Raw genomic sequence first — 24,080 nt, forward strand, 5'->3', positions numbered from 1 at the left:
TCATTAGTTGAAACCAAACCACTAGAGTTGGGATCCTTACCTTTGTCATGCACAGCATGATCTTCTTTTGGTAGAGGCACGGCACCATTGGCTTTAGAGGAGGCAGGGTCCTTCTCTAAGTCTTTGACATTGTAATTCTCGGCCTCTTGTCCTTTAGAAGGCACGGCCTTCTTGTGTTGCTGCATTGGAGCATCCAAGGTCCTCCCACTTCGTGTCACCATGGCCTTTACGTTCGGATTAGGCTCAGTTTGGCTCGGCAACTTCCCTCCTTCATGGATTTTGCCCATGAAATCGATCACTTGTCCCATCTGCTTCTTAAGCTCGGTTATGTCCTTAGAATGAGCTTGTTGACCTGTAACTAAAGCTTGAGTAGCAGAGTTTAGATTTTGTTGCCCTTGAGCAAGAGACTTCAAAAGTTCATCATAGTTAGGTGAAGATGCATTATTTGAACCATGAACATTAGAGTTAAAGGGAGCAGAACCTTGAGGTACCTGAGGCCTCACAAACAAACCTGAAGGACGAGGTCCTTGACCTTGAGCATTGGATGGTTGAGCATTGTTGCTCCAACGAAAATTTGGATGATCTCTAAGTCCAGGGTTGTATGTGTTCGAGTATGGATCGTACCTAGGCCTTTGTTGCCCCATAAAGTTCAACTCTTCTTCAGTCATTGCACCATTTGGACAATTGTCAGTAGTGTGATCCTTGAAAGAACAAATGCCGCATGCTTGAGGGTTGATGCTCGAACCATTGAATGCCTTGACTAGCACGTCAAGCTTCCTTTCTAAAGTCGCCATCTGGTTCCTTGCATCAACATCATACACCCCACGGCTCTTGCTTCCTCTCTTCTCCTTGGAACTAAATTGGCGATTGTTGTCAGCCAAGTCATCAATCAAGGTATAAGCTTCTTGACCGGTCTTGTTCATGAAGGTGCAGCCACATGCCGAGTCCACCATGCTCTTATTGGTGGTGTCGAGTCCTTCATAGAAGAATTGCACCAAGTCATCCAACGAAATACCATGGTGAGGGCACTTCCTTTGTAGTTCCTGAAATTCCTCCCAAGCTTCATAGAGTGAATCACCATCTTTTTGAGTGAAGTTCTGAATCTCCCTCCGAAGTCTTTTCGTTAGTTGAGCAGGGAAGAATTGCTTCAAGAATCTCCTAGTCATTTCGTCCCATGTAGTGATAATTCCTGCAGGCAAAGAATACAACCAACGTTTAGCATCATCCTTAAGGGTAAATGGAAACAAAAGCAACCTCAAGCCTTCTTGAGACAGGTGATGAATCGATTGGAGCTTGCAAATGTCCAAGAACTCCCTAAGGTGAACATTAGGGTCTTCCATTGAAGAACCAGAGTACTTAGGCAGCTGCCCAAGCAATTGAACAGGAATGGAGAAGTTAGCTTCATCAGGTGGAGTGAAAGCAATGCATGAAGGTGATTCCGGGGTGGTAGGTATGAATGCATTCTTGAGTGCCATTGGAGCACCAACAGGAATTATGTCACGGTCCGCAATTGTGTCTAAGTCTGAATTGAAGACGAAGGGAAATGACAGATCTTTCTCTTCTTCTGATCTAGGTGAAGAGTTTAAGATTGAATTGCTTGGAGATGTTTCGAAATTCAAAGGTCTACTTATGAAAGAGTTGTTCAAATCTCTAAGTGCTTGAATTCGATCCTTGAGCTCTTGTGTCTTCTTAGAAAATTCGGACTGCTCGATTACTCGACATCAATATTTAACCCTGAACACATCATAGTAGTATAAAGCAAGAGGGTATCGTTCACAAACCGGGGATCCAGCCAGGGCTTAGGATCATAACACTTACACGAATTCATAAAGGTTTTAAGGTTTGATATAGTTTCGGATTGAATCATAAAAACAGTAAATAAACCCTAAACTAATATATACATGTGATCAACCAACCAACACATAAATAATCACCAAAACATCTCATACAAAGGAAATCGAACCAAGCTCTATGTCTTTCTTGCATCATGCCGAAACCATATATATTGAACAACTAAGGTTGGATCATGCAATCTAAGTTCCAAATCAGTAACCTATATGCATAGACACTTAACACATTCAAGTCTTGCCACTCGGCTTCATTGAAATCTAACATGTTCATCTTACCACATAATCCCAAAGCCATGCATATCGAATTCATTAAGTATGTCACCTACTTAACCCCCAATCATGCAATTTCGAAAATCATATAGAAAAGAATAAACATGTTCATAGCATAAGTCTTTAATCCAACAATCCTAAATATCATGCTACAATCGTACACATAACACTTAGAAATCAAAATTGATCAAGAACAAGGTTCGGCAGAAACCAAAAAAAACAGAAATTCCATAAAACCAAAACATAATTTCGAATCCTCTACATAAGTTGAATCAAGTAGCTATTTCATAGACAAAATTGATACAAGATTACTCTACACAAATCGCAACTCATCCAAGAACAAGAATAAAACCAAAAACCGAATTGAAATAAAGAGAGAATCATGGTTACACTTTATCAATCAATCGATCCTACAAGGTGTAGCCAAGACTTCTATGGATGAAACCTCTTCTCAATCGTGCTTCAAGGCTATAGATAAAGGTGGAGAATGGTGGAATCGGTTTTAGGATTTCTTGGAAGGATGAAGGATGGATTCGGCAAAGCTAGGCTTGTGTTTATGTGTAGGGCTGATGATGTTGCTGAATGGAGAGGCCGGCCTCTATATATAGAGTGTAGGAAGCCTTCTTGCTGTGCCAAAAGGAAATAGAATCCAATTGGGAAACTGAAATCCTCTTTGTTATGGATTTGATTTATGTACTCCATATCCAACTTGATGTAGGAAACCAAGTCCAATAGGGAGATCTCTTTAAGGGCTGCACGGCAATCTCTTGGTCCAACTAGGAATAGCTAGGCCGGCCTCCTCTTCTCCTTCTTCAACTCGAATATGATTTCCTTGTTCAACTAGGAATGCAACTCGGCAACTTTCCTTTCTTTCCAAATATGATTTGTCTTTCCTGAAAAGAAATCGTCGATTAAGGAATAGGAAAGAATGAAAATAGGAAAGTAGAGTCCTAGTCGAGTAAGGAATCCTAGCTCAATCAGGAGTTCTAACACTTAGCACAATTTCATCATCAATTCATCTCAATTCGAAATAGCTCTACTTAGAACATACATATGACAAATATGAACCTAAAGCAACTAAATAAGAAGTAACAAAGCATAAGAATAGGGCATATAAACATTAAGAACGTCACACTTTGTGTTCCTATCAATAAATAAGTAAGACATACCTGAAAGGGACGAAGGTGACTCCGAAGAACCTGAAATCTAAATAAGTACATTTCGCCAAATGTTAGAAGTTGCTCATCACTACTTTCCAACACGACGTTGAAATCCAATTCAGAACCACAATAATGAAAAAGCATCTCATTATATTCCACAATAATTATAACCCATAAATCAATAGAGGACAAGAAGCAAGACCACCTTACTTAAACATTGGTCTTGTGAAAAGCTGCATGTTAACAGCACCCCATGAATGAGGTGATCTTTGGCTTAATCTCTTCCTATTCCAGCCACATGACCGGTGACCATAGACCTAGAAGGCCCAACAGACAAACAAACTGATCCGGTAGCCTCTCTACTTGCTCGGGTATCGCCATTAAAGCCACCCACGTTGGCTCGCCTAAATGATAGATGCTATGTGCTGGCACACATTCCCACATTGAAGGAAGAGCCAGTCACATTTCTCAATACACCTATAAATAGGCTGCTTAAACTACCTAAAAGAAGTAATGTATTTCTAAGTCTTTAACTCTTCAACTTACTCCGTACTAGACACTAACTTAAACTTTAGAGGGTAAAAAATCGGTGCACTGCTGTCCCTTTGACTTATGTTGTATGTATGTCTAACTAAACCGACACATCAGAATACAAGAGTACGAGAAACTAGATCCCCCGGATTTGGCTCTCGTAACATTTGGCACTAGAAGGAGGGTTCTCGTCAGCAAGACTTTTCTAGCTTTACCCAATGGTGATTCCAAATGAACAAGAGAATCCATTGTCACCTCGCTAGTCCACTCCCCGGGAGGCGGACACAGCTCTTTCCCTAAGATTGTTCCCAGCACCGTAGCACAGGGCCGGGGGGCCATTCCCCGACTCCTAGACTACGGCCGGGGGGTCGTCCTAAGTAACCTTCACGGATCCCCAAGCCGCATTAGAATTGGCACTCCAAGATTACAAGAGGCTACAAGCCGAGATGGAGTTAAGGCGCCACGCTACATGTGCCCCGTAACACACTTAGCTACGCTAAAGAAAGAACAACAATTCATTCGGACCGCTCTTGAAGACCGAATAAATGCTGACAAAGCTTCAGATGAAGTAGAGGGGCGATGAGAAACTCCGGGATTTTGTATCCCGTGGTAGACCACCACGGCGCGGTGCCATGACATGGATTATGTTCTCGCCGTGGCGGTGTTCCGACAGGCCCTGAGGCTGGGAGATTTCCTCCACAAGATCAATGAAAATGCTCCCAAATCTTATAAAGAGTTGATAGAAACGGCGACATGGTGGGCGAAGGCCGAGTACCGCACTTTTTGAATCCTAATGAGGTAGGTTCATCCACGTAAACCAATGCCCGGGACGGTGGTCGCCGGTCTGTGTGGGAGAGGTTAGACCAACCCCAAGGCGATAGCAGGCAAGACACCCTGGATGGGGGTAGAGGCAACAGACGCTGAGACGATCAGGGAAGACACGGTCGAGCTGACCCGTATCCCACCCATGGTCGTGGTGCCGTAGCGGGGTATAGGCAACATGGGGCTCCCCAGACGAATTCTTCACGAGCCTCACCGTGTCTTACGCCGACATATATGAGCACCACAAAAATCTCCTGCCAATGCCTCAAGCATCGGTATGACAAAAGGCCAACGAGGAGCACGGGAAAATACTACGTTTACCACGATGACTTGGGACATGACACATATGTCTGTTATACGTTGAAATCAGCCATTAAGGAACTGGTCAGAGCCGGTAAGCTGGACCGATACAGGTCCCAGGTGATAAACGCCAATGCCATACAAATCCATGGACAAATAGCAACCCTGCACGGCGGGGCGATCCAGCCCCCGCCCCAAAGAAAAAGACAGCAGACATTGGAGCTCTATGAGCTCAGCCAGGGTGTTACAGCCGCACCAGCTACCTGGGACACGATCCAATTCTCCAGGGAGGAAGCACCCATCCAGACCTCGCAGACCGACCCGTTGCTGATAACGGCACATGTCGACCATTATTCGTATATAATGGTGTTAGTGGACACCGTAGCGACGGTAGTGTTATGTCCGCCGACTGTTATCGCAAGCTCAAGCGGGACCGTGCAAAACATTACAGTAATCATGACCCGTTAGTTAGCTTTTCTGAAGAGGTTGTGCAACCCCTTAACTCTGACCGTATGACTCTATTGCTTGGTTCAGGGTTGACGCAAACAAGGATAACCACCCGGTTCCTAATAGTGGACTGTCCATCCTCCTATAACATCATCCTGGGCCGGGATGTGCTGTGGGGCCTCCAGTATATAATTTCCAGGCCCATGTTTATGCTAAAGGTGCCGACCCCAGGCAGTATCCTGACAATTAGAGGAGATGAGATTGATACGCTTCACAACCATCTCGACCTCATATCGGCGGGACAGAGACCGTATGAGATGCTACCGGTGGCTCCAGCGGAGGCCATTGATGACCCGCGGGATGAGGCCCCAATGGAGCGAGAGCTCTCCAATACAGAAGAATAAGACCCACGGGCACATCCGGAAGCATTCGAAGAGACCGAATGGATAGGTCTATCGGACGCGCATCCGGACCAAAGGATTCGTATCAGATCGGGTTTGTGACCAAATATCCGGGACTAGCTGGTGACGTACCTCCGGGAACATCAACACATCTTCGCCTGATCATATGCGGACATGCCCGAAGTTAAATGTCTTAGAAGGGACAAGGCCGGTGCGCCAGAAGCGCCAGACCTTTGATCAAGAGAAATATCAGGCAATTCAGGTTGAGATCAGGCGGCTCCGGGACATCAAATTCATCCAGGAAGTCGACTACCCCAAATCGGTCTCTAATGTGGTGATGGTTAAGAAGCCAAATAGCTCATGGCGGATGTGTGTAGATTACACAAACTAGAATCAGGTTTGCTCGATCGATAGCTTCCCACTCCCTCGAATAGACCAGCTAGTGGTCATGACGACCGGTTTTGGGCTCTTGAGTTTCTTGGACGCCTACTCGGGCTACAACCAAATCAAGATGCACCTAGACGACCAAGAGGACATTGCTTTCGTGACTGATAAAGGTTTGTATTGCTATCAGATCATGCCTTTCGGATTGAAAAACGCAGGGGCAACTTATCATAGGGCGGTCACTCGGATGTTTGAGAAAGAAATAGGTGAGACCGTGGAGGTATATGTGGATGACATGGTCTTCAAGAGCAAAACATCAGAGGGACATGTCGTCAACCTTGACAAGATCTTATCGATTCTTCTCCACTACGGCATGACGTTACATTTGTTTAGACTTCATGGTGAGTGAAAGGGGCATAGATGCCAACCCCGAAAAGGTCCGAGCAATAATCGACATGAAATCGCCATCGACCAAGAATGAAGTCGAGTGCCTCGCCGACGAATGGTGGCCCTCCCCCGCTTTATCTCCTGCCTAACGGATAGGTGTGCACCAATTTTCCATTTGTTTCAGACCTAGCACAAGAGAGATATCACATGGGGCCCGAAACATGAGGCGGCTTTTTTTCCGGATTAGGGAATATCTAGGGTCGGTCCCGACGTTCTCGACCCTGGTGCCTGGGGAAATTTTATTCCTATACTTGGCACTTTCTCAAACAGTGGTAAGCTCTACCTTAGTCAAACAGGAGGATAGCAAGGAGCTCCTGGTATATTACAGCGGTAAAGGTCTAAATGGCCCCAAGACCAGGTACCCCGAGATCGACAAACCCGACTTGGCACTGATCACCACCGCCCGACGACTGTGACAATACTTTTAGGCCCATACTATCCATGTATTAACTAACCAACCACTGTGCCAGGTACTTCTGAAGTCGGAGACCTCCGGGCGATTAGTAAAGTGGGCGGTTGAGCTGGGAGAATTTGACATTTAGTTCAAGCCCCAGACATCATTGAAAGGGCAGGCCGCGACCGATTTCATCGTTGAATTTATCCCAATAGGATCTATGCATACAAACACAGTTGCAGCTGCATCGGTGCCGGTTTGGGAACTATATGTGGATGGTTCAGCCAACAAGAACTGATGCGGTACAGGTGTAATCATCAATTACTCGGAGGGGAATGAATACCCCTACGCGCTCTGGTTCCGATTTGTTGGCATAGGCTTATGCCCGCCATAATCAGCACAACTACCAGCGCATTAAAGCTAACGTATAGCACAATCTTACAATACTAATAGCAAGTCAGCCGCGCTAACTACACAACGGGCCTCCCCACGGCCCAAACTGACTACGGACGTGCCCTCACGCGCATCTCAAAGAAGGCTCCAGAGAGCACCTTAATCGGACATCGTCCCACATCGAATGGCAAGTAAACGATCCACTTCAACTCAACAATAAAAGGTCAGACTCTTGACCTTACAAGGTAAGTACACTAAACTTCCTACCCTTACTCTGCACGAATTATCATTGCCCTGACTTAAGCGTCGGAGAGTCGAAGACCACGCCGCCGTGGTCTCTACTCTAACGACGTGTGTTACCCGTGGCAGGAAAGTGACCGGGAGTACGGCGTACTATATATACGTGGAGCACGGCGTACTGAATCAAGTATAATCACCGCATTAACATTGGCGCCGTCTGTGGGAAACCGCAACAAAAAGTCAAACAAAAAAAACATCCCATGCAACACCTAGCCAAACAACTACACTTCGACATGGGCACTACGAATCCGTCCCCCTCTACTCCGGCAGGCGGTCACATCGAAGACGTCACAGACCTTAGCCTCAACCACCCTCTACCCTCCGCCAACGACCCTTTCATCCTCACACCTACACCCGGAACAGTCGTTAGTACCAATGCGACTACAGATCCGGCAACCGCCGCAAGAATGGAAAGCATGGCTCGCGATCTAGCCGATTGCCAGCAGCGCGAGGTACTGGAACGCGAGAAAGCAGCAGCTCTTCAGAGCGAACATGACAGGATACAGACACACCTCGAACGGGCTGAGCGCAGTCATTTACATGGGGAGTCAAATCGCGAGGGCAGCGCGCAAACAAGAGGACGAGAACAAGTTCGCTTAAGCATCAGCATGACCCCCTCCGAACTCGCCAAGAAACGGCCACCATCACCACGGCGTATCCATAACCGTGAGGAAGGAAGCACAAGCGTCACCTCCCGTTCCAGACCCCACACAGCTGCTCACAACAGCGAGTCTGCCACGCTAGCCCTGATCTTGCAGCGACTAACAGCGATAGAACAACGGGATGCCAATCCACGGTGCCAACCAGTGTTCGCAGCCAGGCCAGGCCCATTCACTACGAGAATAATGAACACCGTGCGTCCTTCTCAATCCAAGAGCCCAAAAATCACGCCGTACACAGGTGAAGGCGATCCATTCCGGCACATTGATAACTTCAAAAAAGTCACTGCCAGTAGAGAATTCGACGACGCCACCTTATGCCACCTATTCAGCGAAACATTAGATGGGGATGCCATGAATTGGTTCTTTGAACAACAAGCGAACTCCATGGATTCTTTCGCGCAGTTAACCACAGCATTTCTTAATCGGTTTATACTCATGGCCGGGGCCGCCCACACAACTGATGACCTATTTCAAGTAAAACAAGAGAGCAGGGAAACATTGGGCACCTTCGTCATGCGATGGCAGACTGCAGCATCCAGATGTCGGAACCTGAACAAAACGCTCGCCTTGGCTGCTTTTAAGGAAGGACTACGGTCAGAGAACTTCTTGTTCCACATTAATGTGGACCCTCGAATGCGCGGCGCCACATACGATGACATCATGACTGAAGCAGTACGATACGCTCAGGCAGAATACGTTACATACGGAGAGAAGCGGACCCCAGTACCATCAGACAAAACTACTATGACGCAGACATCTACACACACAGTCCCCCTCCAGCGCGAGCTCTTCCCAAACACAAAAGACCATAGCAAAGGCAGGAAGAGAGAGTGGCATCAAGCCAATCACCGTGATGCGCGTAACAACGATCGGCACAGGGGCCGGGACAAGAACAGAAGACTTGGCCAGGAATGTCGCGACAACAGAGACCCCCGCCAAGTTAACGCGATGGGACGCCGTAGTGACCACACACTGCCTAGGGAAGAGACCCTGGAGGACTTTTTCCACGCACATCAGGGCACGTTGAGGAAACCAGCAAGACCGCTACGCCCCCAAACCGAAGCAGAAACTGGTAAATGGTGCAGATTCCACGAAAATGGAAGTCATAACACGAATGATTGCCGCACCCTCCGCATATTAAGAGCCAATGGCGACACGGGAGTTCGCCCGGCGCAACAGAGGGTACAGCAGAATGTGGTTGCCGCAGTCGAGACCCTACGCCGCATCAACGTTATAGAGGGAGGAGCCCCGAAGACCAACTTGTCCAACCGAGCAAAAAAGCTCTTTGACCGCAATAATCACCCAAGGCAGGTGTATGCCATCACAGGAGGAAACGTTAAACGACAGAAAGAAGGATGGAAACCGATCACCTTCACTGAGGACGAGGAAATTGGCATCTCCTTACCCAATGACGACGCTTTCCTCATAGACGCAATCTTGGGCGGACAATGGGATGTAGGGAAGATGATGATCGACACGGGATCTGCAGTCAACGTCGTATTCAAGGGCTGCTACGAAAAAATGGAGCGTAGCGGCAAGAAATTGGTACAAGACCACGAACCGCTAGTCAGCTTCTCTGGTGACATAACCCAACCCCTAGGTTCGGATTATATGACAGTACGCATTGGGACCGCACCATGCACAGTTTGCGTCGAAGCTGAGTTCATCATAGTCGATGCCTACAGCTCATACAACGGGATCATCGGCCGACCTACACTTAACCGGATGCGAACTTTTATCGCCGGACACATAATGCTCATGAAATTCCCAACTCCGCACAGAACAGGACAGGTCCGGGGTTCACAATCCGTGGCAAAAGATTGCCAGACACGCGCAATTCGACAAACGCGCAACCGACACGAAATCCTGGCAGTACACGCCACAGTAAACTTAACCGACAAAGTTGTCGACGCACGAGATGGCGAAACGTCGAAGGGAAAGAGCAAGCAGAAGGCTACGCCATACGAGACAAAAATTCCGGCAAACCCCGAATCCTCATTGAAAAGCATTACGCCATTCGCAAGTCATCCGGAGCGCAAGATCAAAATCGGGGCAACTCTCAATCCCACTGTTGAGAGAGATTTAACAAGTTTCTTGGGCGACAACATGGAAGTCTTCACATGGTCTTATGAAGACATGCCTGGCATCTCGCCCGACATCATCATGCATGAATTGCACATCAAACCTTCCGCACACCCAATTAAGCAAAAGCGCCGAAGCTTCGACGATGAAAAGAGCACGGCGATACGCCAGGAAGTTGACAAATTGAGAGGCATGAAGTTCGTCCGGGAGGTACAGTACCCTGAGTGGATCTCAAACTGTGTTATGGTACGTAAAGCCAACGGTAAATGGCGTATGTGTGTGGATTACAAGAACGTAAACAAAGCATGCCCAAAGGACAGTTTCCCCCTACCCAGAATTGACCAGCTCATTGATGCCACGGCAGGTCACGAGTTGCTCAGTATGATGGACGCCTACTCCGGGTACAATCAGATACGCATGAACCCAGCGGATCAAGAAGCTACGACCTTCGTCACTGATAGGGGCCTGTACTGTTATAACGTAATGCCCTTCGGATTAAAAAATGCGGGTGCTACGTATGTGCGTTGCGTCACACAAATGTTTGACCAACACATCGGTCGGGAAATCGAGGTGTACGTCGATGACATACTGGCCAAAAGCATAAAAGCAGAAGACCATGTAACCAACCTCCGAACCATCTTCAATGTGCTCAAAAAGTACAAGATGAGATTAAACCCGGAGAAATGTTTTTTCGGCGTAACAACAAGCAAGTTCCTGGGCTACATCGTCAGTCAACGCGGCATAGAGGCAAATCCCGAAAAGATACAAGCCATCCTAGATATGGCGCAGCCAATACTCAAGAAGGATGTAGAAGCCCTCCAAGGCAGACTCGTGGAATTATCTAGATTCATATCAAGACTGACTGACAAGTGTGAGCCGTTCTTCAGATTGTTAAGGCGCTCTAAGAGTAAACTGATCGAATGGACACCAGACTGCCAAGAGGCCTTTCAGGGATTAAAAGATTACCTCGCCGCAGTCCCATTACTGTCAACCCCACAGCCGGGTGAACCCCTGTACCTTTACCTCGCAGTGTCCACAACCGCGGTCAGCAGTGCCTTAGTTCGCCGTGATGGAACTAAAGAACTGCCAGTTTTTTACGCAGGACGAGCCATGAACGGCCCAGAGACAAGATACCCAACATTGGAGCAATTAGCCCTCGCGCTCATCGTAGCAGCCAGACGACTGCGCCACTATTTCCAAGCTCACAGCATCCACGTACTCACAAATCAGCCTCTCAAACAAGTACTACAGAATCCAGAACACTCCGGGCGACTCAGCAAATGGGCTATCGAGCTGACAGAATTCGACATCGAATACAGGCCACGACCCGCCGTAAAAGGACAGGCCGTAGCCGATTTCATAGCAGAAATGATCCTCCGAAATACGACAGAAGTGGAACCAGGTAATGTCATCAACCCCGTCAGTATTTCGCCATGGAACTTGCACGTAGATGGCTCTAGCTGCGCAAAATCTAGCGGAGCGGGGATCATCTTGAGCGGACCGGGGGGACTCGAACTCGAGTATGCTTTAAAATTCAACTTTGCCGCCTCCAACAATGTAGCGGAGTACGAAGCACTGATTGCAGGACTACAATTGGCCCTAAGCACGGGTGCCACTAGTATTAATGTGTTCAGTGATTCTCAGCTCGTAGTCAATCAAATCACCGGGTCCTTCACTGCTAAGGATGAGCAACTAGCAGCCTACCTGGCGTATGCCACAACATTATTAAAGCGGTTCGAATTCTACCACATCAATCAAATACCGAGGGCCAATAACGCAAGAGCGGACTCCTTAGCAAGACTCGCCACGGCGCAACCCCACCAATGCCACAAGGATACCAGGGTCGAAATTCTCCACCATCCCTCCATTCACCAGACCTTGCAACAGATATGCCAGATAGAGCGCGACCAAGCCTCGTGGATGGATGAGATAGTAGCATTCAAGTGCAACGGCAAGCTACCAGAAGACGAGACCATGGCAAAACAACTAAGGAGACGGGCGGTAAGATATTACCTGCGGAACAACACACTCTATCGCCAAGGTCTGCTGAATGCTGACCTCAAGTGCGTCACAACCAAAGAAGGCAAGCAGATCTTGAACGAAATCCACAGCGGTGATTGTGGCAACCATTACGGCAGCCGCGCATTGGCCGCAAAAACACTCCGCACAGGATATTATTGCCCCACATTAGCCTCCGATGCACAGGAGCTCGCCAGGTCTTGCCACAAATGCCAAATCCATGGACCCATACCACGCCTACCCTCCGAACCACTATCCTACATAGTCAGCCCGTGGATCAACTGCCTTTGGGGAATGGATCTGATTGGCCCATTACCCGTCGGGAAATGTCAATTCAAGTGGGTCATTGTATGTATCGATTATCATTCCAAATGGATTGAAGCTGCGCCCCTGACGGCCATAACAACCGAGAAGGTTCAAAACTTCCTGCAACGCAACATCTTCTACCGTCACGGTACGCCGGAGTCTATCATCACAGATAATGGCACGCAATTCAACAACGAGTACCTCATCACTTGGTGCAAGGCAAGAGGAACTAAGCTCAAATTCGCATCCGTAGCACATCCAAAAACCAATGGGCAAGTAGAAGCCGCCAACAAATTGATTAAAAGCCTTCTTCGGAAAAAGCTGGGTGAAGCTAAAGGACTTTGGCCAGAAAAACTCGACGAGGTAGTATGGGCAATCCGTACCACACCAACAGAAGCCACGGGCGAAACTCCTTTTTGCTTAATGTATGGCACGGAAGCAGTTCTACCCATCGAAGTAATTCAGCCAACACAACGGGTTTCACTATTTGACCCCGAAACCAATTCAGACAGTATACACCTTGATAAATATCTCTTGGAAGAGAAACGCATCACAGCGCATCGCCATAACATCCAGAACAAACAGCGCGTGGCACGCTTCTATAACTCGAGAGTCAAGAGCAGGACACTACAATTAGGCGACTGGGTCCTAAAGAAGATCCAAACAAAGGTCACTGGACTACGCCCGAGATGGGATGGACCGTATAAAGTCGTCCAAATCATAGCACCAAACACGTACTGCCTAGAAGACAAGTACGGAGAAAAATTAGCCCATCCTTGGAACATGGAACAACTCAAGTACTATTACAAGTAGGAGTCCATCCGTAGCACAAGGACCAACTGTTTGAGTGCTTTTGGCGCACTGCTTTAGCTATCTTTGTACAACACGGCTACGGCCAGGCTATCAATGAAATGAGGAATTTTTCAAACCATTGATCCTTACTACGCTAGCGTACTATGGCAATTAAATTCCTTCGACAGACAATTTCATTGTGCGCACAACGAAGATAGAATTAAGCATACAGCCAAAAGCACAAAACAACAACCACAATATTGCTACGGCAATAATACAAAAACAACACGAATCAAAAGAACTATTCATCAAACGATAACAAGTTCGGCACAAAGGCCGTTACAAAAAAAAAATTTTTTTTTTACAGAAACATAAAGGCTACGGCGACAGGAGACGCATTACAATCATCTTATCCTACTCCTCCCCCGCAACTTGGTACGCCAGCGTTGCTCAGACCGCATCGCCGGTACCCGCAGCTTCTAGCCCCGCCGCTTCCCCCGATTCGCCTTGCGGCGGTTGTGCATCCTGATGCTCTGAGAAGGAGGAGTAGGAGAGGGAGTCTCCGGATTAGAATCAGACCTGTCATTATCACAAGAAAAACCAGACGAAGAAGAGTTAGAAATTTCCTTACCACCTTCGGCCTCCGCAGTAGAAGTAGGCTGCGAAAAGGGCGGAGTCACTTCATGTGGCATGGGCGGCGGTTCCAAACCCTTCTCCGACAGCCGGACCTCGTAGTCCGCGGGATCCAGCATCTCCAACTCCTGGAACTGCGCTATCATGTCACCCACGGCCGTGACATAGTACCCTTCCAAGTACTTAGTCATCTCCATGGATGATTTGAAGGCAGTCACGGCGCTAGACGCAGCCTCCTCTGCTACGCGGGCCCTCTCATCTTCCGCCTCCTCGCTCATCCGTCTAACGAGCTCCTCTGCATCCGCAAGGGCAGACTGCGCCGCATCCCTCTCCGCCGCCGCTTCTCGGGCAAGTGACTCCGCTACCTCTCGACGGGCAACCTCCTGCCGAAGGTCCTCCTGGAGGTTCGCCGCATTTTCCAACTTGGCCCTAGCATTGGCCAAGTCATTTTCCAGCAACAACACCCTTGTCGCATGGGTGCTGTCCCGTTCAACCACTTCGGCGAGATGGCGCTGCGCCTCCAGAGCATCCCGCTCCGCATCAAGCAAATTAAAAACCATCTTTGCTGCCCTCGTGGCAGCAAGACCGAGGGGACTCCGCAGGTCCAGACCAGATCCTTCAGGTCGCCTCAAACCCCCGAGCCCGGCGCGCTGGCTTAGCAACACCAACTTCTCCAGTTCCGAAGCTCCTAGCTGGCTCAGAGGACTGCGGTCCAAGGCGGACAGATCCTCGAAAACCCGAGACTCCGTGAAGGTGAGTGGCGCCAGCTGCGTAGTCCTCTGTCTTTTAGGAGGCGGAGCCTCCACTGTCGCATCCTCCACATCCTCGGGAGCAACAGATGACTTTGCTCTTTTCGAAGACGCGCCCGCCTTCTGCAGCTTCTTCTTCCTGCCAGTCTCAAGCGACACCGCCGGATCAGCCAGATGCGGATCGGCATCGAGACGGCCCACTCCTTCCGCATCACTGCGGCGCGGTAATCCCTGCTCATTTGGCAGGTTCGCGTGCAGGGGAATGGACAGGTCCACAACCGCGGACGAATCCTCGACTCGCTGCGCTGCGACATTTACTTTCTTTGTAGAGGCTGCCGCCTTCTTAGACATGACGCGTCGCAACATCGTGATCGCTAGCCCTTCAGTATCCGGCGTAACGTCAGGATCTTCCTGCTGCAGAAACCGGGCGTAGCAGATGCGCTCTGATTTCTCGAAATTCCTGTTCACCGAGAGCGTCGTAGCTGCACATATAACAACAGATTAATACGCCACAAACAAAACAAAGAGGGAAGAACAGAGCGCTGCTACTTACGATGACGACAGAGTAATCCTTGCTCGAACAGGAGGTACGGGTTCGTCAATACCTTTAAATCGTGAACCAAGTCTTCACCTTGACACCTCCAAAGATAAGTTACACGATTCACCTTGTCAACCTCTCGCTCAGACAAAACAAATCTCCTTCCAGCTACACAAACAAAAACAGAGCGAAGGTAGCATCAGCAAACTATCATTCCGTAGTAACAAAATTTAGTAAAGCATTGAAACCTACAGTTAATAGCCCGGAACCGCGAGGGAATACGTTTCCTTGGGATATACTCTACCCCGTTAATGCGCCCATACTCCCACCCATCCTCCACCACGAAGCTGTTTTTTCTCCAGTTCGCCTCCGAAGTGGGCCAGTTCTCTAAAACCTGGTACTCACTGCGCTCATCCCGCCTCACAAACCGCGCGGTCCCCCCATTACCATTACGCTGGTTGTAGTCCACTTTGAAGAAATGGAGTACCTCCGCCGCAGTAGGAGCCGAACACCCCGACAGGTAGAATAATGAACAGAGACCGAGAAGAACCCGCCACATGTTATAACTCACTTGGCCAAAGGCCAAGCCAAACTCCGCCACAAGACATTGCAGACGAGGATCTAACGGCAACTCCACCCCAAGTCGTAATACGGAGGGACTCACCAACGCATGCCCGTTTGGCAACATTGAACCAAATTCATCACGCCGAATCACACGGGCGAGGATAGTCCCAGGTAACTTAAATTCCTCCACATAACCACTCACTGCGGCGGAGTCGGCTCCATGTGCCTCCTCCACTTCCGACCTCTGCACACCACCATCTAACCAGCGCCTTACAGGCGCTGGGCTCAGCGTTGGGCCTGAAGTGCTAGTCCCCGAAGCACTTATAATACGCTCAGATACTCCTTCACTTTCTCCAGTCTCTTCACGTTGCGACTCCATGGTGCTTGACGACTCACTCGTGTCCCAGTTCGCTAACACTCTAGCAAAGACAGTAGAACGATCTTCGCGATGCAAATCGTTTCCACCACTACGCCGCACCAAGTCCAAGTAGTTGGTCTCTAATTCACTTGTCCACGACCAAGCGGATGACGACGCGGACCAACTTCCTTCTGCAGACGCGGAATCGCTATCAGTTAGTATAATTATCTTAGACATTACGCCGCAGCAAGCAACACCGAAGTCAAAGGCGAACAACCTAAAACTAGAAGTCAAAAAGTAAGTCAGATCTATCCTACGAACCTCGCAAGAACGAGTTTGAAGAACATGAAGAACACGAAGAACATGAAGAACACCAAGCCCAGTTAACGGCGAAAACCCATCCGCACCGCCTATACAAACACCCCACCTTGCCGGAAAACAATCATCTAAAGATCAAATGGACCCAAAACCCACATATCTGCCGGAAAGACCCAAAACCCAAAACCACCGATTTACCCTACAAACACAAATCTACCAACAAACAACAAGCCACAAACCGAATAAAGAAGGCTCCGACCAGAAAACATACCTCAAAAAGCCGATTCACGCAAAAATCCCGATGAGTTTACGCTTGGAAGAAAAGGGAGCAGACAAGAGCAAAAGAGAGGGAATGAGAGAATTTGGATTTCGAAAACTTGGGTCTGTCGATAATGACAGCCATTCTGTCCCTTTCACCCTTTTGTAGTAAACTCCACCTCACATCCAGCCCGTTGATCCCTCAGAAGCGATCCTTAACCGTCAGATTCAGAAAACCGTTACTCGCATCCTAGTCGTCGACCCAAGAGGCATCGCCCCAGATCTCGCCACGTGGCCTGAGTTACCGAGGCAACGTTTCGGTTACACACGCCTTAATTACACGCAATAACTGTCTTCTCAGATAACGTCACCCCACGAATTTGAAACGTTCACGAAACATCCGCCCAATGCATGTATGACACGTGCTCCCCAAAGCACGAATGGCGCTGTTCCCAACCTACACGCACCACGCTCAAAGACAGCATTAAGACGTCCTACGCGTAAGCACTTACTACGCTATGATAGACGCACTACGCTCAAAGACAGCGATAAGACGTCCTACGCGTAAGAACTTACTACGCTATGACGGACGCACTACGCTCAAATACAGCGATAAGACGTCCTACGCGTAAGAACTTACTACGCTATGACGGACGCACTACGTTCAAAGACAGCGATAAGACGTCCTACGCGTAAGAACTTACTACGCTATGAACGGACGCACTACGCTCAAAGACAGCGATAAGACGTCCTACGCGTAAGAACTTACTACGCTATGACGGACGCACTACGCTCAAAGACAGCGATAAGACGTGCTACGCGTAAGAACTTACTACGCTATGACGGACGCACTACGCTCAAAGACAGCGATAAGACGTCCTACGCGTAAGAACTTACTACGCTATGACGGACGCACTACGCTCAAATACAGCAATAAGACGTCCTACGCGTAAGAACTTACTACGCTATGACGGACGCACTACGCTCAAAGACAGCGATAAGACGTCCTACGCGTAAGAACTTACTACGCTATGACGGACGCACTACGCTCAAATACAGCGATAAGACGTTCTACGCGTAAGAACTTACTACGCTATGATCGACGCACTACGCTCAAAGGTAGCGATATAAGACGTCCTACGCGTAAGAACTTACTACGCCATGATAGACGCACTACGCTCAAAAGTAGCGACATAAGACGTCCTACGCGTAAGAACTTACTACGCTATGTCGGACGCACCACAGAGAGAAGCAATCAAACGTACTACACAACAAAAACTCGGCATTCCTTAACCGGGGAGTGGGGGGACTACGAGAGGGTCCGCAAGACCCATTGCTGATTATGGCAAGACGCTCAGTTATTAACTCCCCAGTCAAGAAATTACCTCCCTAGACTGGGAACTTGGGGGGACTTGTTGGCATAGGCTTATGCCCGCCATAATCAGCACAACTACCAGCGCATTAAAGCTAACGTATAGCACAATCTTACAATACTAATAGCAAGTCAGCCGCGCTAACTACACAACGGGCCTCCCCACGGCCCAAACTGACTACGGACGTGCCCTCACGCGCATCTCAAAGAAGGCTCCAGAGAGCACCTTAATCGGACATCGTCCCACATCGAATGGCAAGTAAACGATCCACTTCAACTCAACAATAAAAGGTCAGACTCTTGACCTTACAAGGTAAGTACACTAAACTTCCTACCCTTACTCTGCACGAATTATCATTGCCCTGACTTAAGCGTCGGAGAGTCGAAGACCACGCCGCCGTGGTCTCTACTTTAACGACGTGTGTTACCCGTGGCAGGAAAGTGACCGGGAGTACGGCGTACTATATATACGTGGAGCACGGCGTACTGAATCAAGTATAATCACCGCATTAACACGGTTCGAGGCCTCCAACAACACAGCCGAGTGTGAGGTGCTGATCGCGGGGATCCAATAGTGTTGAGAGTAGGAGGCCGCCAACGTTCGGATTTATAGCTAATCCCAATTGGTGGTCAACCAGGTTTATGGAAACTATCAATCCAACCTGCCCCGGCTCACCTTATACCAGAATTTGGCTGGGTCACTACTCCGGAAGTTCAACCACTTTGAAATTAAATAGATCGTCCGAGTTAAGAATGCTAGAGCGGACACACTCGCCCGACTAGCTACCTCTGAGCCGGAGGTGGCGATGCCCGGCGTACATCTGGAAACACTGGAAAATCCAAGCATCTCCCGACCTTATTCGGAGATTTTCTCCATCGAGCAAGCTCCACCGCCATAGTAGATGGACCCCTTTGTCACATTCTTGACAACTGGAAAGTTGTCGATCGATGAAACCGAAGAGAAGCGTCTACGACATCTCCCGCCCTCTAAGGCATGATACACCCCGAATCTTTTACAATTCATTACGATTATAGTTTTTATCTTTTACTCGGAACAAGAGTCGTACTACGTGTGACGACTCTAAAAGTTGATTTTTCGATGCTTAAGTTTTCAGAGGAAACTTATTTCACGAAAGTTATAGGGCTCGTAGATACGAATTCGTGGACATGCGACACACTTAAATCGGAGTTCGTCTGAATAAGTTACAAATCAAGAAGTTTATTCGGCATTTTTGGAATTTAGTATAAATAGGGGGTTAAATAAAAAAATGGAAAAAAGTCAAAAAATCTGATTTCGAGCCACTGTTCACCCGATTTTCCCCGTACATTTCTCCAGCGTCGTTCTCCTCCGTCCGGCCTCCTATCGAGGCGCCACTGATCCCATTTGGACCGCCTCGTCATTCTCCGTCGATTGGTGTAAGTCTCGACGCATGTCGGCCGCTGGAACGACCGCAAAATCCGGCAGAAGTCAACACCGCCGTGCGGCCTCTTTCCGGCGACACCGGAGTTCGGGCTGCTGCAGATTAGCTTGTCTTTTCCCTCTGGGCTCGAATCGATTGGTTTGGAGCATTGAATCGAGCTAGATCATGATTTGGATTTCGGTGCACTGTTCTGAAATTCCCTTACGTTTCCAGCCACTTCCCGGCCGATTTGGGTTTTGACGCCATCGTGAAAAATGTTTGTGTTCTAGTGATCTATAACTTTTATGTTGGAGTCGAGTTGATTAGGAGAGGTTGGAGATTGGTGGCGCGTGGGGCCCATGTATAGCTAATGTGTCGGTGCGTGCTGCCATTTTTAGAGTAGTGAGTCACTCTATCGTGTAATATACGTCGATACGAACTTATTGATGTCTTAACTATTGAATTTGGTTATCGTATAAGGTTGTGGATTTAGATTATCATTATAAAGAATAATGTGTTATTGTCGTATGGTTTCAGTTAATTTATAGTTGGCTGTGATGTGATTATCGTGATTGATAATGGATGTGGTGTTATGTGTTTGATGGGTGATGGTTATGATATTAATTGTGTGTGTGTCGGTTGTGATGTTGTGTTTGTGATACGAATCAGAATGGTTATGAGGTCGCATTGTTATGGTGAATAGTTGAACTACGAGTGGCTTGATCCATTTCAAAAGGGTACGTAGGCAGCCCGAACAATATCGTTCTTTAATGATCTAACTTGGGTTATATAATACATATCGTTCTTTAATGATCTAACTTGGGTTTCGAAACGTAAACACAAGTTGGGTTATCATAGTGGTATCAACAACGTACTAGTGGAATGTGGTGTTTAAATGTTTAGTTAGTTGTTTATGAACATGATGATGCTTTTGACTGTATATTTGTTTACGAGTAAGACTCGGGGTTATGTTATGGGACTTGTGTCAAATACTTTGAGGAGAGTAGGTAGAACCGAGAAGAGAGGGCATGAACCGGTAGAACTGAGAGAGAGGGGATGAACTGGTAGAACCGAGAAGAGAAGGGATGAACCGGTAGAACCGAGAGAGAGGGGATTAACCGGTAGAACCGAGAAAAGAGGAGATTAACCGGTAGAACCGAGAAAAGAGGAGATTAACCGGTAGAACCGAGAAGAGAGGGGATGTACTAGTAGACTCCCAATAAAGGTTTAGAAAGGAGAGGACGAGTAACCCATCGAGTGTTGGGTGGTCTCATGTTTGATTTCCGAGGGGATGTGTTTTTTAACATAATTTACTCGATTCGATATTTTTAGAATATTGTGTGATTGTCATTGGACCCATCGTCTCAGTGGGTTGGGAGGTTGAGGTATAAGACGAGCTACGAACTTCAGGGGTCCAATGAGATTAGGTAACAAATATTATATACTTAGTCAGGTATTTTGAATTATATTTATGATTTGTGTTGGTGGAGGTTGTGAAATTGTGGGGAGCACGAAGGCTCCAGGTATTGAGGTTGGATTTGAGATATTAGGAGTGTTATTTTGTGCAGGGAGGGTTTGCTACTTTCAAATGAGACTATGCCGAACTTTTTGGTATATCTCATTCAATAGTGGTCGCCACATGATCTGCCTCGATATTAGGGTAAATTTTGGGGCGAGTCGTGTCAGTAAACTTTATTGGCAGGGTCAGTCTTTCCCCCAGCTCAAATGTTTAGTTCCGGAGCAGGGCCGACGGGTTTTAAATGAATTGCATATACCAAAATTTTTGGTATACATCCTTGAATAGTCGGTAATATTTGGGGTGGGTCGTGTCACTTACGATGGCGGAGAGGGCACGCTGTTGTTGTTGCTGTTAAAAGACCGACGTGTATCAAAGAAAATGCATGGGGTTCCTAAAGCACATTTATGGGTGCCCAGAGTAGAGTTCCATCTCCAAATCCAAATTAACCGCCGGTCTTAAACCCTTCCCCGACGTCGAAGCTTTTCAAGACCGTTGAGAATTCCTATCTTTTTGTCGTTAAGAATCACATCACATGTCACACTATCCATCACAGAACAATGTTAGTGTGATGGGTAGCGTGGCTGGTAGTGTTACAATCAGTTTACCCATCACTCTACCTGTTACACTACCAGCCACACTAACTCTGTGATGTACTAGGCAGTGTGATAGGTAGTATGACATGCAGTGTGTTGTGACAAGCAGTGTGATTGATGGTGTTATGTACGACAACATGAGTGTCGATATTTGGATCGTATCAGTTGATTTGAGAAGTTCAAGATCACATAACAATAAACAAATGTTCATTAGTTCTAGTCATTTTCTTCGTCGTCTTCTTCTTCTTCTTCTTCTTGTCACAATATAGTCACATAAAAATTGTGTAATAGATAGTGTGATAGGTAGTGTGATAGGTAGTGTGACATGTGGTGTGTCATATGGTGTGACAACATGTGTGATATGTAGTATGACAGGGGTTGTGACATGTATTGTGACAGGGAGTGACAATGGGTGTGATAAGGGTTGTGACAGTTAGTGTGACAGGTAAGCAGGTATGATAGGTCTAGGTCGTGTGACAGGGGTTGTGATAGGTAGTGTGATATGTAATGTGACATGCCAAGAAGAAATGTCTAAATATGCGAAATGATGTTAAAATTCAAAGGAGATTGGTATGAGTATGCTCAGATGGAAGGGAACAACTATAATTAGGGAGCCTTAAGCTCCGATTTGGTTGGAATAGTTTGGAGCATCATGATGAAAATGTGGAATGCGGCAGCCCCTTGCGAGGATGTCTGCGCCTTGTACAGTGGTCGGTTCAGAGTGGATATGGTATCAAATGAAAGAGATGAAAGAGATATTTCCAATGGTTCCAACCATGCTCAAATCCATTGTCGGACGGTAAAGTTATGGTCGAAATTAGAAGAAAAAAGAAAAAGAAGATGATTAAGAAAATGTAAAACAGTATCGAAAATATTTAAAAAGTGACTATTTTCTAATTTTGTTCTAAACTTGTTCACTATTTTCTAATTTCTAATCAATTGAGATGATATTTTTATAATTGAGAAATTGGTGGTGATATTTTTATAATTTATGATGGAAAATTGTACTATTTTATAATTTGTCCATGATTTTTCGACAACATGATAGCATTGAAAATAAATTTTCATGTGAATTTTCTTGGCAGAAAATACGTTCTGGATCTATGTGTTACACTTTACAAATGCTCACCGCAGGTTCCTCCTTTGCATTGCCTTTTGCTGGCCGAAGGTCAATGATGAGATTTCCGGATTCCGGCTTGGTTTAGTGCGACTTAGAATAGGAAGAGTATCATATTCCATGTTACATAACACAAAGACAAATCAGATTGACTTGGGTAACCTTATTGTCATCTAAAACTGAACATTTATTTTCTCCTCACTGGCAAGTAGGAGAAATTATTAATAGCTCTAGGCCAATAATTAGTAGAGAACAGAAGATGAGCTGTGCCAGCAGAGCAGTATACCCTAGTCTTTATGTATCTGAAAAAATATGGTCCTGCATAAATGTGTCTTTATGTGCGTCTTAATTAGATAAGTGAAGGTAACCTTACTAAGGTTAGAGCTTAGCAACCTCATTGCTTTAGTCTTAAACGAGTCATAATGGTTGATATCGATACTTATTAGTGTGATTTTCGGGAGACTATATGTTTTGTCCTTGATGCTTTCTTGTTATGAGTATCTGGTGATCCGAGTTGTAATTTTTGGAACTTTGGGTGGAAGAGGGTGATGACTTTATGTGAGAAATTCACAAACTCGAAAAAACTGTCTTATACTGTTAATAACCAAAGCAGGGTTTGTCGATCAAAACGCTTGTGAAATTATATTGACACCCTCGCACTATTGGTTGATTTGAAATTTCTTTTAATAATTCAAGAGTAAAAAGATAAATGATAAAATTAAATTAGAATAAAATTTTGGACATTATCTATTTTTTCTGCAGATAACCATCTACTATCACTTTACCAAACTGCTATTATCTAATTGATAACCGCCTATTATTTTTTTTCCTGAATTTTTTGTATTTAACAAATTATTCTTACACATGCATGACATGTGTTTATGACTAGTTATGGTTTCAACTACTCACCTACACGTACAGTTATATTGATCAAGTAAAGTAAACTAAGCTTTGCCCTTTTCTTCTTAAAGGGTAGAGGACCATTACAAGAAAAGAGGCTTATCACATTCTTCATACATTTTAATCATACATTTTTCAATCAAATTTGAGAAATATGCATTAAAGGTTATATTATGCCATCGTTAAATCGCGCCAAAATAA

The 24,080-nt window shown here is 46.6% G+C and overlaps 2 protein-coding genes and 1 non-coding gene across 3 annotated transcripts in view; 2 read left to right on the forward strand and 1 right to left on the reverse strand.

The window, feature by feature from the left end:
* Positions 1-24,080, reverse strand: part of LOC126788376 (DNA-directed RNA polymerase I subunit RPA12-like) — a 265,399-nt gene that overhangs the window by 136,821 nt on the left and 104,498 nt on the right. The window lies entirely within an intron of this gene.
* On the forward strand, positions 1,012-1,118 carry LOC126789702 (small nucleolar RNA R71). The gene has a single exon (XR_007671615.1). It is a non-coding gene; the product is annotated as a small nucleolar RNA R71 (small nucleolar RNA).
* LOC126787195 (uncharacterized) lies at positions 7,933-13,581 on the forward strand. The gene has a single exon (XM_050513116.1). It carries the CDS (start codon positions 7,933-7,935, stop codon positions 13,579-13,581), a length of 5,649 nt encoding a protein of 1,882 aa, XP_050369073.1.

Source organism: Argentina anserina, chromosome 3, assembly GCF_933775445.1.
Source record: "Argentina anserina chromosome 3, drPotAnse1.1, whole genome shotgun sequence".
NCBI lineage: Eukaryota > Viridiplantae > Streptophyta > Magnoliopsida > Rosales > Rosaceae > Argentina > Argentina anserina.

Bases quoted from the DNA above. Each gene is read 5' to 3' on its own strand.
- LOC126787195 (XM_050513116.1), top strand. From the start codon at position 7,933: ATGGGCACTACGAATCCGTCCCCCTCTACTCCGGCAGGCGGTCACATC.